The sequence below is a fragment of the Perkinsus marinus genome (assembly GCF_000006405.1).
Source record: "Perkinsus marinus ATCC 50983 genomic scaffold scf_1104296952136, whole genome shotgun sequence".
Lineage (NCBI taxonomy): Eukaryota > Perkinsozoa > Perkinsida > Perkinsidae > Perkinsus > Perkinsus marinus.
The window spans coordinates 1,779-17,766 of record NW_003208996.1 but is presented as its reverse complement, the minus strand read 5'-3'; the positions used below and the strand labels follow the sequence as shown (position 1 = coordinate 17,766).

Below are 15,988 nucleotides of genomic sequence, written 5' to 3'. Positions count from 1 at the left end.
CTGGCATAAATGAGCTAGTGACACAATGGCAAATTGTGTCATCATGTCTCCACTACTCTCCATCACTATTGAAAACTCCTAGCCTCCTTTGCGGGATGAAGCCTTGGACCTTTCGCTTCGTTATGGAGTTGTGTGAGTGTAAGAGTGAAGCTGGTAGGTTCCGACTTGCCAATGTTGCAGAATGTCTACGTGATTAGTTTTGTCAATGTTGCAGAATGTCTACGTGATTAGTTTGGTATATATTGGAGTCTCAGTCGTTCAACGTGAAGTGGCGTAAAGCTCGGTGAAAAGCGATATTCGCGGTGATATGCAGTAGTCGTGAAGTATATTTTTATATATATAGTTCAATAATGAGAATTTTCAACAGATTATGCTCATAATCGTACTACAATTCTACGGCAGACACGCTTCTGTTTTCATACCACTCCACGCGAAATTTCAGAAGTTCACACACGAATTTGAATGGATTCAAGAGAAACCAACAAGAATTTTCTGAATTTCTTCACTATTCTCATATTATCACCAACATAGGTAGTTAACCATACCTGCATACTTTTTCACATTGAAAATTCCATCCGAGAAATTGTAAGTAGGGACTCGAAAACGTGAACATTTACGAGGTGCGGCGTTCGAGGATCACTGATCTTTGGATGATATAATTACGGCATCGAAAGCATCAGTTCAACTTCAGTTCATCAACAGATCACGATAACACTAAAGCAAGCGCGATTGGTTATTACGCTATACATCTACCAGGGCATTTGGATTCCTGGAAGAATCTCGTTGAAGAAAAGTTGCCTTTGAGGAAACTTCCCGGAATAGAATTCCATGTTGCTACGCAGTGCTAGCTAGTCGTTGTCTTAATAGTAGATTATGGTATGGGAAAATATACACGTATTCGGTGACCTTTGTGGAATTTCTGAGGATGAAAATTGAGGAATTCTCATTGGCTTCTGTTCGCTTCTACTCGAATTTGTATGTAAACCTCTCTAATTAGTGGGGATACTTCTGGACTCGGCTGAGGAATACGATCATGTATTCCAACACTGGTAGATTATGATTGCTGACAGCAGTGTGAGGAAGTTTTGGGAAATCTCTGTTGGTTTCTGTGCTTTTATATGAACTTAGTTAATTAGAAAACTCAGGTAAGGAATGCGATTACATAGTCCAACGCTGACTGCCAGTACAGAGGTATCGACATTCACTGAGTTCTAACTTGGCAAGATTTGACCTATTAGTTGCTCCAATTCCTCAACTATACATTCCACGAGTTCTGATATGTATATGATCGTATTGAGTCTGTGGTTCATCCATCAAAGTAACTAATTCATCCAGCAGTTATATGTCATCAAAAAGTAGCGTTCAAGAGTCTGCTCCTACAGCGGACCCTAGCGAGGATATGAAACCGTCTTGAGTTATTCATGGACACAACGATGTCTCCAAGGATGGAGGACTGCAAGCAGTTGCAATGTTTCTCATATAGACAGCACGCAAAAACATAGCGTTTTTCTTATGAGGAATCACTTAGTGGTTTCGTGCGTTTGCAGGATTATTAAGCTTCGACGAAAATGCACTTAGCGGTCTTACTCAGTCCCTTAGTTTGTATGATTGTTAAGGCCTTGAGACTAGTGTGAAAGTGAAGCGGAGTGGTAAACTATATTTTGCATGTAAAGTGCACGTAATTAAATCGTCGGGCTTAGGTTGTGTTGAGCTGTGGAGTGGATTGAGTTTTATTAGTTACTTTGTTTTACTTGTTATTTCACTAATTGCGAAGATGGTTATGAAGCTATTCCCCGAGCATTTGCTGGACCTAATCGGCGGTCCTGGTCCTTTCGAGCCTGTTGCCAAGGCCTTCTATCAGCATTGCTTCGATGACCCCTTGCTGGGTTGTATGTACGAGGATAAGACCGAGCCACATGATTTGATGTTCTGCCGTTGGTTCTTCGAACAAAACGGTCTCACTGATGAGATGACTAAACGTGGCGGCAGCAAGTTGATCAACGCTATGCATCGCAAGGCCCAGAACTGCCCCTTCAGAGCTGAGGCTCCTAAGGAGGCCGGTTATGTTGGCGGTAACTTCACTAAGGCTCAGAGAAACCGCTGGGTGTTGTGCCAGTTCAAGGCTTGCGAGGACTTCCACTTGCCGAAGGAGTTCGTCCGTGGATACATCCATGGTCTTTGTACTTTCATGAGTGTGTATGGTCCCTTTGTGGAAGGCCGTGCGGTTGACGGCCCTCAAACTGGGAAGTGTCCGGTGAGCATGAGTGTCACTACCACTCCTGAGCAGGCTGAGATGTTGAAGACTCACCCTCATATCCCTGGTTATGATCTGTCTGGCAAACTCGGCAACTTCGACAAGGTTACTGTTGATGAAAAGTATCGGGCGACTAGTGCTACTCCTGTGATTGCTTCTGCCTAGTCGAGTCGTTTAAACACTTCTACTAAACGTGTGAGCCGCGGGTCTGCCGTGGCATTTGTACCGTTTAGTGTTGTTATCATGTCATAAGATTCTCCACGACATATATTTTTATTGTTCCTATTGGAAGGATTGTCTTCCTGTTCACTGAAGGTTTCTGTAGAAAAAGGTATATAAGTTGCCTGAGGTTACTCGCTTGTGTTGTGTTGCGAGTCATCGTTGCAGGGGTAAGTGAATCGAGTAGTATAGCTTTTCACGGTTCTCATGTATTACTGTCGTAATCAAAATACAGAGTATCCACTCCAAGTAGAGGGCGATACATATTCCGAGACTTGATAATTTAATCTTCGGGACACTGCAGTATGAATGAAATATTACTCAAATGAATGCACCAACACCAACGAAGATATATGTTGATTCACGTGAGCATCAGCCAATGAGTCACTTACAATTTAAAGAATCTTCGTCCTCAACAACACTACCAATAATAGAGCGATGTGTACACTTGCAGTGTGGAAAGATCCATAACCTCATATAGGGGTGCTGAACCATCGTAAGAATAACAGTATGTCAGCAATTCAATATTTCGGAGACTTACCTACTTGTTGAAAAGTTGTCGAAATTGTGGTATGCCACTTGGTAGCTAGAGGATGCGGTATGTGTTCGGAATATCTTTTGCCCGAAAAATCTTAGTGTCTTTCTAGCTATACGTTGACCTGACTGAAATTAATCATCAGCAAGTGAGTACTTTAAATAGTTAATCTTATCACATTCTACCGCAGTTACTTCAGTTTACACTTTTATTTCATCGTTTGTAAAAATGGTTATGAAGCTATTCCCCGATAATTTGTTGGACCTAATCGGCGGTCCTGGTCCCTTTGAGGCGGTTGCGAAGGACTTCTATCAGCATTCCTTCTCTGACCCCATTCTCGGTGTTCTGTATGAAGATAAGACCGAACCTCATGATCTGATGATGTGCCGTTGGTTTTTCGAACAAAATGGTCTCACTGACGAGATGACCAAACGTGGCGGCAGCAAGTTGATTAATGCGAAGCATCGCAAGGCTGAGAACCGCCCAGAGAGAGCTACTGCTCCTAAGGAGGCCGGTTATGTTGGTGGTGCTTTTACTAAAGCCCAACGGAACCGTTGGCTTAGATATCAGTTGATGGCTTGTGAAGATTTCAACTTGCCCAAGGAGTTCGTTCGTGGTTACATTCATGGTTTATGCGTGTTCATGAGTGCGTATGGTCCCTTTGTTGAATCACGTGTGGAGGACGGTCCCCAAACTGGAAAGTGTCCAGCAAGTGTGAGCGTCACCACAACTCCTGAGCAAGCTAAGATCTTGACGGTCCACCCCAACTTACCAGGCTACGATATGCCCGGCGAGCTCGGCAACTTCCAGAAGATTACTATTCCTGAAGAGTGTCGGGCGACTGGTGCTACTCCCCTGCCTGCTTTTGCCAAGTGAAGAGTTACTCACTTCGACGATTGAAGGCCACAGGTCTGTGCCGTGGCATTTGTATTCTTCAGTATCGCTGTGATTTCATAACATTTGCTTGGAAATTCATTTCTCACCGTTCCTTATCCACAGACTCGCTCCTTGTTTAGAGGAGATATTGTTCTGTAGTTGATGGTATATCTTTTACCTGAATTCGTCTTGTGTTGCTACTGGAGTGTTAAAAGATGATAATCAATGGTATTCGCATTATACCGAGAATGACAGTCGCTCTTTATTTCCCCATCAATGTGTTGAGGAAGTCAGAATCTCAATAGTAATAATTACCATCGACTGATTTCCAGTTTCATCATCATGTGCTTGCGGTACAGTAGTTACCTGGGCACTCTCAACACATCAAAACTATCATGTATAAAATCGAAAGCCGAAAGCTTACGACCACGAGTGAGAGATAGTAATTGTTCTTTATGTTCTTCCAAGCGAGCTAGGATCAGGTCATCCACGATCCACAGGAGATCTAAAGCACTATTGTGTTCCCAAGCTCGTCTCTGTCTCCTGTTGCATGCAAAGTGCACGTAATCGACTAGCCGCCGCTTCGCTATGTCGCTGACAAATTTCGCACGAGTGCGATTTGGGAGTCTCTGTTGTGGAAGTTGATTTGTTCGTGGTAGTTCCTCAATTTCCTTTCGTAAACTCTCACTTACACAATGGTCATGAAGCTATTCCCCGACGGTTTGGTGGATCGTGTTGGAGGCTGCGGCCCATTCGAGGCAGTTGCCAAGCGCTTCTACGAACTATCTTTCGCGGACCCCATCCTCTCGGTATTGTACGCGGATAAAGACGAGCCTCATTATCTCATGTTCTGCCGTTGGTTCTTTGAGCAAAACGGCCTCACTGACGAGATGACCAAACGTGGCGGCACTAAGTTCATCAACGCCATGCATCGCAAGGCCCAGAACTGCCCTCTTAGAGCTGATGCTCCTAAGGAAGCTGGTTATGTTGGAGGTGGATTCACCAAGGCCCAAAGGGCTCGTTGGTTGAGGTTCCAACTGCAGGCTTGTGAAGAGTTCAAGCTCCCTAAGGATTTTGTTCGCGACTACATTCATGGTCTCTGTGTATTCATGTCTGTGTATGGTCCCTTCGTTGACTCTCGTGCTGAGGACGGCCCTCAAACTGGGAAGTGCCCCATGAGCATGTGCGTCACGACGACTCCTGAGCAGGCAGAGATGTTTAAAATACATCCCAATATCCCTGGCTATGACCTACCTGGTAAGCTCGGCGACTTCCAGAAGATTACTGTTGCCTGAGCATTTAAACCACTAGCGCTATTGAAGTCTTCATTGTGACGGTGTAAATGTTCGTACATTTGTTCCTGTAATCAATATACTTCCTACTGTGCGCATACTAGTATATTTCCCTGTACCATCACAGGTTTATCAGAACTTCATCATCATTGATGGACTTGTACTTTCCATTGGTCTATGTCGTAGCGCAGCTGCAGTACAAGCAGTGCTAGCATTCCTACGCGGCATAGTTCCGTTCGAAGTTGTTCCGATATCAATGTTTCAGCATCCTATGTATTTGTATCCTTTCCTCGTGGGAGTCCCCTGTGGGAGTCGACCACATACCCGCTGCTCCGCATAAGCGGTCGCTAGCATCTCGTATAGAGCGAGTCACTACCCTGTGAGGTTCTCATGTGTTTTGTTGTCATTAAGGGTGAGGGGGAGTTTGGTAAGTAGTCGGTTTTAACCCCATTATCGTCCGAAATGGTTATGAAACTGTTCCCCGACGATCTCATTGAACGTGCCGGAGGTAAGGAGAGTTTCCTAGCGGTTGCAAAGCGCTTCTACGAGATGTCATTCGAGGATCCTATTCTCGGAGTTCTGTACGAGGACAAAGAAGAACCCCACTATAGAATGTTTAGTAGGTGGGTGTTCACGGCTGTCGGGCTTGACGATGAAATGACTAAACGCGGTGGTACGAAAATGATCAATTCCATGCACAAGAAAGCACAACATTCGAAATACAGAGGTTGTGGCCCAAAAGAGGCCGGCTATGTTGGTGCGGGCTTCACCAAGGAACAGAGGAATCGTTGGTTGCGCACTCAAATGAAGGCTTGCGAGGAGTTCAACGCTCCCCGAGATTTTGTTGAGCCGTACATACATGGACTTTGTGTGTTCATGGCGGTATATGGCCCCTTCACTGAAAGCCGCAAGGAAGAAGGTCCCCAGAGTGGTCAATGTCCGGCTCATCTGTTCCGACAGAGACGAGTGTCAGAGATCACTTTGTCCTCTTTACCACCACAGATACCAGGGTTTGACCTCCCCCAGGTAGTTGAAGACACGAGTGAAGAATCTTCACTTGGAGTTCACTCTGACGAGGATTCATCCAACGAAAGAGAGTGAAGAATGTTTGCTGATCGACGATGCAGTTTTGCCTTCATCTGTTCAAAGAAGAAATTGTACGCTCATATTCTTAGAACATGTTATGACTCATTCAAGTGTTGTTCGATAACTTACAATGAATGTTGGAGTTATTCAGTGGAGGTCAATTCAATAGGGTGAATATTTCTAGATCGAAATCCTTCGATATATTCCTTGAACTCGACCTCGTTTGTTAATCACAAATACGATCTATATTATCTGCTGTGCTGTTTATCACTAGTAACTTCACGAAAATGAACTCTGACTCGTCTTCTCCAAACCAATTTCAAATAACAAATGTTGACTAGAAATAAAAAAACTGGAAAGAAAGAACAGATATCATAAACTTCAACTTTTACTGTTAACTAACATCTTGTTATAGTAGTTCAACACAACCCCATATCTACAGATGAAATAAAAAATCAACTTCGCACATCACTAAGTTTTAACCTCAGAGACAAATGACCCACCTAGCACAGATATCCAACAGATATGACATTCAAAACTAAGCCGCGTCTGCGACTGGAGAACCTATATTCTCTGAAACGAATCAACTAACATCTCGTTATAGTGGTGGTGAAGACGTTGACTAGCTCGACGTAAACACCTTCGTCAGTATAGAGAGCGTACAAACCAGAGTCTAACTCCTCAAGCAACGCCGCTAAAGCCTCATCCGGGTTGGTGAACACGATTTCATAGCCATCCAAATAGTATTCGGCAGTGAACGTCTGCCCAGCAACAAAGAGAGTAACCGCACCCGAGACCTCGGGAGTGACTTTAATAGAGCCGAGAGGAGTCTCACCACACCAGTCCCCAGCTAGGTCCTCGTTGGTTGGATAATCCACGGGCTCAGAGGTGGTCTCAGAAACATCAGTAGATCCAACCGTAGTCTCAGGGGCATCAGTAGGCTCACCGGTAGTCTCAGGGATAACAGTGGTCTCAATGGGAGCAATCTCACACGGATAAGGCTCTCCAACACACTCCTCATCAATAGGGTTGAAGCAGAGGCTACCATCCTCCTTGACGATGATACCAAAACAGACTGGAGGATCTTGCCAAGTCTTGCAATAAGTACCCCACTTCGATTCCTTGCATCCTTCGATGCTACTACAAACATCATCACAGGTAGTTACAGGATATTCAGCACACTGGACCGGCTCCAATACGGAGTCGTCGCAATCGATAGCTTCACCACCGGGCTGATAACACTTGGAATCCCCCCTGTGGTAGAGACCGAAGCATAAACCATTATCCTTGCAGTACGACTGATCACAACCAGCGGTCTGAGTGCACATCTCCTCGCAGTAGTTGCCCGTCGGCATAGTGTCTTCGGAGACTGTATTAGAAAACCCAACGATACATCCGACGATGCTAGCAGCGATAACAACACGCATTGGGAAAACGAAAGGAACCAATGAGCAACTGTAAAATAAAACCATATGCCAATCTGTTGAACTCACTGTTCACGACTAAACCATACAATCAGTTGCCCAGCTTGTATCACTTCCAGCTAGCCTAGCTTGAACCGTACTCCTAACACAGTGAATCACACAAACCGGTCCACTAGCAGTATGTGACTGCCCATTCTTGGATGAATGGAGTACAAGCTGTCCTATATAATACGATTAGGGATGATCAGGCGACTCCCCATATGCTCGAGATCGTCAACTCCCTCTAAAACGACTCCTGAAAGGTCGAGGGAAAGAATTCAAGCGCGATCAGAGAGGTGGTCTGAGAGTCTCTGGACATGCTGCCTGGGTCGAATTTAACATAAAGATTCACCGTAAGAATCCCGTTACACTCAGCATGAATTTTCATTTGCATCTCGCCGTATAGAAAATTTAGGTGCTGAATCCGAACTCTGCTGAGATTCTTAAAGGCATTAAGGTTTCTACTCTCGATGATAAGGTCGAAAACGGTCTCGTGTCAATGATGGGATCACCCCCCTATGGGCAGTTCGTTCATGTCCATCGATTAGCCACTTTTGTTTTATGGGTCTTTCCCAGTCCAACTAGATAAACACAGTGCTTCGGACTGCCACTCCGTAGCAGTCCGGGAGTAGGCGAAAAAAAGAAACTAAATTATTGACGTCAACATGTCATGTGGCTGATCACGACTTTAGCATTATACAAAATATCACACTGGGAACTGTTTCAGCCACTTCCGGAGGCCTGACAGTGGTACAGTATTCCCCTAAAGCAAGAGGATGACTAACAAGAAACCGACAACGTGGAACTATCAATACACAGAGTAGTTGTCGCAACAGTGCAGGGACAACATCTATGACACGAAAATACCCCGTACAAGAATTGTTAATGTAGAGTTATAACTGAATACTTTGAAAGAGTCCATCGCTAGCAGTTGGCGAAAACAAGATCGATAAGTACAGGGTGCCGACTTGAAAAGGGACGGCTTTCCCTCGTAACTTTTCAAAACCAATGCGTTATAAGACCTACTGTACCATATCCTATCGACGTTCTATATAAGTGTGTATCCACCGCTTCAGTTCGGGTGACTTTGAAAGGTGTCCAGCGCGGTTTGATTCCTTGAAATGCACAAAAAACTGTGGCGGAACTTCTATCGCACGCTTGTGTTTTATTCATGCCTCAATTGACCAACTGGCATCGTTCTTAATCGTGTTGCTCAATAACGGCAACCGAAATCATGAAACCCGAGTTTCCACTCTCTTTCAAAGGCATTACTGATAAGCAGACCAAAACTGCCCTGAATGACTTCAGCGATAGTCACAAAATTCATGCTTTTCTTGTTCAACAAGACTTGTTGAGTCGGATAATATGTGTCCAAGTTGAAGTTCCCCAATTTGAAATTGTTTTCACTTGAGTTTTGAAATTGTATCCAAATTTGAGTTCCATAGTCTCCTCTCCACTAAAGTTACTAAACGAGGATGTTTGATCCTATTTCGCCCGCAACTCCACATAAATAGGCGTTGAAAAGGTGTAGCGGTAGTAACCCTATCTGATTCAAACTGTGACATAATTCAACTCCTACTGCACTCCAACTTCCATGCCTCATACCTATTCAAGGTATGTCGTCATTCCCTGAGCCGGCTCATGGCTGAAAACCAAACACTACATCGATAGACATAACATCATGACAACACGTAACCTTTATCTATCTCGTAGGCATCCTTTTCCTTCAAAGGCATGTTCATGATGATCTCAGAGTCCTTGAGAATATTGAATGACCACTCGTCGTGGCGACGGCAGAGACGAACGGTATCAAATGAGAGGAAGCCAATACCAATTGTCTCCTCGACTACAGCGAAATCGTCTATGTTGCCTTTTGGTGATCCAAACGGTACGAGCTGGAAACACTTGGCCACACTTCTTCTAGGTCTATATCGCCCTCAGTGTAACCAAGCCCTCCAGATGGGGCAGCTATGCCACACCAAGACGAGCTGCAGTATGGTAAACTTCTCTACGTGGCAACGAGAACGAATTCGTCGGGTCGTCTTAAGCAACTCCGACTACATTGGATTATGCTGATAATCCCTGCTGCTCACAAGGCCGATTCCACTCAGGGGCAGATATGCCAAACCCGAATTGATGTTCATTCCTAGCGTCACACTGTCGCTGATTAAGCCCTTGAACTTTTCAGAAAGATACCTACCATGGGACCGAATTGATGATTGTATCTTGAGCTTTTATACTAAAGCATATCATGTGGTGGCATAGCCGCCCCACATAAAGATTGCGTATTGATCATACTGAGACATATCTCAGGGTGGCACAGCCGCTCCAATGAGGTGGCATTGCTGCCCCACCCAAAGAAACGATAACGAAATAACTATTAAAGCCATCACTTGTATTATCACACAGTAGTGAAATCAAAGAAGTATGCGATTCACCTCAAGCATTCTCGACGATACAATAGGACGGAATATCAAGGTGACAACTGCCCTATAGGATAACACTCAATTAACCCAATTTGGCGCACATCAACACGACAAGATATGCGACCCTGATTCATCTAATGTACCCAGCAGAGACCTTAAGTTCTACTAAACTATGAACATATCCAGGACTATATACCACCGAGTTCAACACAACTCCATGTTTATAAATGAAATAAAAAATCAACTTCTCACATCACTAAGGTCTAACCGCAGAGACAAGTGTCCCATCAATCACAGATATCCAACAGGTATAACACTCAAAAATAAGCCGCTGCCTGCGACTGTAGAACCTATATTCTCTAAAACGAATCAACTAACATCTCGTTATAGTGGTGGTGAAGACGTTGACTAGCTCAACGTAAACACCTTCGTCAGTATAGAGAGCGTACAAACCAGAGTCTAACTCCTCAAGCAACGCCGCTAAAGCCTCATCCGGGTTGGTGAACACGATTTCATAGCCATCCAAATAGTACTCGGCAGTGAACGTCTGCCCAGCAACAAAGAGAGTAACCGCACCCGAGACCTCCGGAGTGACTTTAATAGAGCCGAGAGGAGTCTCACCACACCAGTCCCCAGCTAGATCCTCGTTGGTTGGATAATCCGCGGGCTCAGAGGTGGTCTCAGGAACATCAGTAGATCCAACCGTAGTCTCAGGGGCATCAGTAGATCCAACCGTAGTCTCAGGGATAACAGTGGTCTCAATGGGAGCAATCTCACACGGATAAGGCTCTCCAACACACTCCTCATCAATAGGGTTGAAGCAGAGGCTACCATCCTCCTTGACAATGATACCAAAACAGACTGGAGGATCTTGCCAAGTCTTGCAATAAGTACCCCACTTCGATTCCTTGCAACCTTCGATGCTACTACAAACATCATCACAGGTAGTTACAGGATATTCAGCACACTGGACCGGCTCCAATGCGGAGTCGTCACAATCAGTAGCTTCACCACCGGGCTGATAACACTTGGAATCCCCCCTGTGGTAGAGACCGAAGCATAGACCGTTATCTTTGCAGTATGACTCATCACAATCAGCGGTCTGAGTGCACATCTCCTCGCAGTAGTTGCCCGTCGGCATAGTGTCTTCGGAGACTGTATTAGAAAACCCAACGACACCCCCGACGATGCTAGCAGCGATAACAACACGCATTGGGAAAACGAAAGGAACCAATGATCAACTATAGAATAAAACCATATACTAATCTGTTAAACTCACTCTTCACGACTAAACCATACAATCAGTTGCCCGGCTTGTGTCACTTCCAGCTAGCCTAGCTTGAACCGTACTCCTAACACAGTGAATCACACAAACCGGATCACTAGCAGTATGTGACTGTCCATTATTGGATGAATGGAGTACATTGTACTCCACTACGTGCACTCAGTACAAGCTCTCCTATACAATACGATTAGGGATGATCAGCCTGATCAGATCGGGTGCCTCCCCAGATGCTCAAGATCGCCAGATCCTGGAGCGACTTGCTGAGTAGTAGAGGGAGAGAATTCAAGCGCGATAAGGGAGGCGCTCCGAAAGGCTTTGGATATGCTGCCTGCGGGGTAAGATTCAACGTAAAGATTCACCGGGAGAATCCCGTTACACTCAGCACGAATTTTCGTTTGCATCTCGCGATTACGCCACTTTTGTACTAATCCACTTTTGTACCAAATCAAGTAGCGCTCGCCCCTATTTTAAAAACTTCCCTTCGGGAAGCGCTTCGCTCCGCGAACCACTTCTGTGCTAAAATCGTTCCTTTTGTGGAAAATTTGACCCAGTTGATTGAGCTTGTACCACTCTCAAACCACTTCTGAACCAAATGAAATAGCGCTCGCCTTGGAACAAAAATAGCAAATAGTTGATCGAATAGCTCTCCGTCAGGTCGAAAACTGAGCAGAGGTCCTGACTCAAGGAAGTACTATTCCTGATGACATCGTGGATATGTGGATGGCTATGCTCTGTCGGCAGGGTGGGGTTACAGCTGCTCGAGGCGTATTGGTGGGAACAACTCACTTCGGCTTCTCGCGGGTCATTGATAGCATCCTGAAAGCCGTGAGCTCTATCTCCAACCCGTTCTAGATCCGACATGTGGGCACTATGCCGCATCTGCCGTTGTGGGTGGTCAGGTGTATTTCATGGACAGTATGAATATGTCGGTCATGTCTTCGGGTTTTTGGACAAGCCCTACGCCAGCTGTATGGTTCAAAATGTGTACTTAATAATTCGGGTTACGGGAGCAATTTATGCGGAGTTTTTGTTATCGCTAGACTCAACTCTGGTTTTTTAACCGCCAGTGGTTTCATCTTTCCGTGTTCGATGAAGCTAGTATGAGATACCATTCGGTTGCATGCATTACTAGGAAAGAAAATAGGTTTCCGGAAATCTTTCCCGCGCCAGCTAGCATGTTATTCTCACCTGAAGGGAAATTCAATACCTGAGTTTAAAGTTTTTTTATGAGAGTTCTAAGAGTGTAGTTGTCAATTAAATATTCCACAGATAATTCCTTAATATCGGACGACGATGATAAGCGTTCATTGATCACCCAAGTTGGGTGACCCAACTAGCTATGTCTGCAGTGCAGACTCTGCACCCTTATCAGAACTCTTGCCGCTATGTATCAAAACCACAGTTACTAGTGAACACAATGCCTGATCTATTGATGATTTCCGAAACCATAGCTTTGACTACGTTACTTAACGTACGAAGTATAACCACTAGCGGCTAGTAAACCTCAACACAGTGTACTAACTTAAGCTGTAGCCTAAGTCCTAGGCCAGTAAGAATGAGAAGCTTAGCTCACTCCTGTCCTCAGTCTAACCTTTAAGAGCACTGGGCAAGTGCCCGAGTAAGGCCTCAGCACGCATGCAGAAATACGTGACGCCACCGGTGTCACGGCGCACAATACAATAACAGTAATAACAGAGTAATACAGTCAAGTACAAACACCGGGAAACCGTATAATGGTTCATGAGTCTCCGTACACTGCGCTGGAGCGCACAACGGTCTGTGATAATTACGACATAATTTAGGAGTCTACACTTGTAGACTTAGTCTACAAGTGTAGGGTGTCATTCCTTGTAGTCTACAAGGAATGACTCATTCCTCATTCCGAATGAGGTTATACGTTGAGACTTGTTGAATTGCGACATGTATACTCTTCGTTAGACGCAGGACGTCCTCGGCTCTCCTCGCAGTGAGGGCTTCACTCACAGTAGCGGAAGGCAGGTCGTTTTAAGACGTGTGAAAAAACCCAAGTCGTAAAACTTAACCCGTGCAAAAGCATCCCAAAAATTTAGTGCAGAAGTGGAGGTAAAGTTTTACCCGGTGTCAAAAATTACTTTATCGGAAAAAATAAAGTGAGTAAAAACGTGCAGAATTTGGTACAACAGTGGATATTTTACCCACTAAAAAACTTAATCGTTTGCGTGCGAAAAAGTCCAGATCCGGTATAAATCGCTCACCTATCATCGTTTAGTACAAAAGTGGTTTAGTACAGAAGTGGAGACACGCATCTCGCAGTATGGAAATTTAGGAGGTGAGTCGGAAATCTGCTTAGATTCTTCAAGGTGTTAATCGTTCGACCCTCAATGATAAGGTTAAAAGTGATCTTGTGTCATTGATGGGATCACCCCCTATGAGCAGTTGGTTCATGTCCATCGAATAGCCACTATTGTTCTGTCTCGGTCTTTCCCAGTCCATCTGGATTAACATAGTGCTTTAGAATGCCACTCCGTAGCAGTCCGGGAGTAGGCGAAAATAGGAAACTAAATTATTGACGTCAACATGTCATGTGGCTGATCGCGCCATTATACAACATACCACACTGAGAACTGCTTTAGACACTCCCAAAGGTCTGACAGTGATACAATATTCCCCTAAAGCAAGGGAACGACTGACAAGAAACCGACAACGTGGCACTATCAATAGTAGTTGTCACAACAGTGTAGGGGCAACATCTATAACACGAAAATGCCCCGTAAAATCAATGATTTTATCGATTTTAATACAGGAGGATGATTTTAAATCATCCTTCTGTACTAAAATCGATATCTCACTGCTATAACTAGATAAGCCAGTCTCAGGATAAGTCTCAGTTTGGGTAGATCTCTGACGTCAACTTTTCACATACGCAGTACATGTGGAGTGAAAGTTTCTTGTTCTCGACTGATATAGCTCTTTGGTTTAGTTAATTGAACTAACTTATGCATAATACATTCATACAAGGGACACTTAATCTTCTATGTGCTCTCTACTTCATGGGGCATGTTTCTTTTATGTCGTTGATCAGCAGGGTTCCCTCTGTTGGTATGTTCTACTCGTCCCCCTCGTCCACTTTATACGGATTGTCTCATACGAAGGGCACACGTGCTAGCAGGGTGTCCGGAACAAACACTTTGTCCCGATTCAGAGATTGTACTCGCGAGGAGCGTGCATCCGCATGCTGTGAGAGGCCGAGGTAGGACAGAAAACCAAACGACAAGTCTCCCAAAAGCTCAATAGAACGAGTGTTCGTAAGTGATGATTGTAGTAGCATCCTACTAGCAGCTAAGTGTTTTCAAAGAGCGTGCCGGATGTACTCGAGTTGGCGGGGTCGTGAACTTAGAATGTGCACTCACACTCCTCCTTCTCTCGAGCGCCCATCGGGGCTGAGGATGCATACATTTTTGTGCGTTCAGGGGCTTACCGGTAGAGTACTGCATTGGCAATGCGGCGTTGCCCATCAGTGGATAGCAGCTTCTAGTATCCTTCCGCTGGATCGCACGTTGCTAGAGCTGTCCCTTGCATACTCATCTTCACGCACACTTCTTGGAGACTAGCATTAGGGAAATACTCAAGAGAGCAAGATAGCAAGATTTCAGCCACGAAACGTGGATGACTGACAACTTCCTCTTAAATGAAAGATATTTGAAGAATAAACCATAGTATACCTGGATACTGTGTTGAGCTGTGGTCGTCGTCAACTTTGACGGTCATGACATAAGTAAAGTTGTGTTGGTTGGAAAAAGGTAATTCGTCACCACCTATTCGTCAACACCCGGGTGCCAGCCGTAACCTCGGCTTTTTTTCGGCCGGGTCCGGATCAAGGGTGACGTGGTGACGTAGAGCGGGTACACCTTGTTCGCTTGCCGACAAGTTGTTGTTGTGAGAAGGCTCTCGGAATGGTATCACTACGAATATTAACTTTGAGAAATGATTGATAGCATTGTAGTAGCTCTGCTGGTGATTTTAGAACCTTTCGAGGCTTTCAACACGACATTCAGCATTGTTTCTGAGGAAATTTTCACGACTAAAAGCTTATTCGGGAGTAAAATAAGATTTTCGCGTTTGCCGAACACTTATGCCCGTGGAATTACCCCGTGAAGGCCTTCAGGGAAAAGTGAAAATATTTTCCTCAGGGATAACAGCAAAAATCGTCGAGAATTGATGTTAGCAATATCTCCAAAAAGTCTTCTTTTTCTTCGCTCCGCTCGGGAAAAAATTTTCCCCAACAGTCAGTATGCTTCCGTTACTCTTAGGTTTTTTCACCACCACACCACCGTAAAAGATATCCGCGATGTGTTTTGCGAGTGCGGGCGCCGTATAACACGTTGAAGAACAGATGCTTGGGTGAGGGACGTTTAAGGTGCTCATAGAGGCATGTTAGGTGGTAAGAAGGGGGGGGGGGGAGTATATGTTACGATGAAATGAGGCTCAATTGTCTTGGTCATTGTTTTTCTCAGTAGTGACTACAGCATTTTCGGGACAAACTGGTTTTTTACCGCAAAATGGAGAAATATGC

At 44.8% G+C, this 15,988-nt stretch overlaps 6 protein-coding genes across 6 annotated transcripts; 4 read left to right on the top strand and 2 right to left on the bottom strand.

Moving 5' to 3' along the window:
• Positions 1–1,735: 1,735 nt before the first annotated feature.
• On the top strand, positions 1,736–2,601 carry Pmar_PMAR024133 (hypothetical protein). Its single transcript, XM_002777247.1, has one exon. It carries the CDS (start codon positions 1,775–1,777, stop codon positions 2,417–2,419), a length of 645 nt encoding a protein of 214 aa, XP_002777293.1. The 5' UTR covers positions 1,736–1,774; the 3' UTR covers positions 2,420–2,601.
• Positions 2,602–3,236: 635 nt separating this feature from the next.
• Pmar_PMAR024132 (hypothetical protein) lies at positions 3,237–4,060 on the top strand (the record flags this gene model as incomplete). Its single annotated transcript, XM_002777246.1, has 1 exon — positions 3,237–4,060. The coding sequence occupies one exon, from the start codon at positions 3,237–3,239 to the stop codon at positions 3,882–3,884; it is 648 nt and encodes a 215-aa protein (XP_002777292.1). The 3' UTR covers positions 3,885–4,060.
• A 519-nt stretch (positions 4,061–4,579) lies between these two features.
• Positions 4,580–5,560, top strand: Pmar_PMAR024131 (hypothetical protein; the record flags this gene model as incomplete). Its single annotated transcript, XM_002777245.1, has 1 exon — positions 4,580–5,560. One exon carries the CDS (start codon positions 4,580–4,582, stop codon positions 5,177–5,179), a length of 600 nt encoding a protein of 199 aa, XP_002777291.1. The 3' UTR covers positions 5,180–5,560.
• Positions 5,561–5,638: 78 nt separating this feature from the next.
• Pmar_PMAR024130 (hypothetical protein) lies at positions 5,639–6,277 on the top strand (the record flags this gene model as incomplete). The annotated part of the gene is made up of 1 exon (XM_002777244.1): positions 5,639–6,277. One exon carries the CDS (start codon positions 5,639–5,641, stop codon positions 6,275–6,277), a length of 639 nt encoding a protein of 212 aa, XP_002777290.1.
• Positions 6,278–6,849: 572 nt separating this feature from the next.
• Pmar_PMAR024129 (hypothetical protein) lies at positions 6,850–7,689 on the bottom strand (the record flags this gene model as incomplete). The annotated part of the gene is made up of 1 exon (XM_002777243.1): positions 6,850–7,689. One exon carries the CDS (start codon positions 7,687–7,689, stop codon positions 6,850–6,852), a length of 840 nt encoding a protein of 279 aa, XP_002777289.1.
• A 2,835-nt stretch (positions 7,690–10,524) lies between these two features.
• Pmar_PMAR024128 (hypothetical protein) lies at positions 10,525–11,364 on the bottom strand (the record flags this gene model as incomplete). Its single annotated transcript, XM_002777242.1, has 1 exon — positions 10,525–11,364. The coding sequence occupies one exon, from the start codon at positions 11,362–11,364 to the stop codon at positions 10,525–10,527; it is 840 nt and encodes a 279-aa protein (XP_002777288.1).
• Positions 11,365–15,988: the final 4,624 nt, after the last annotated feature.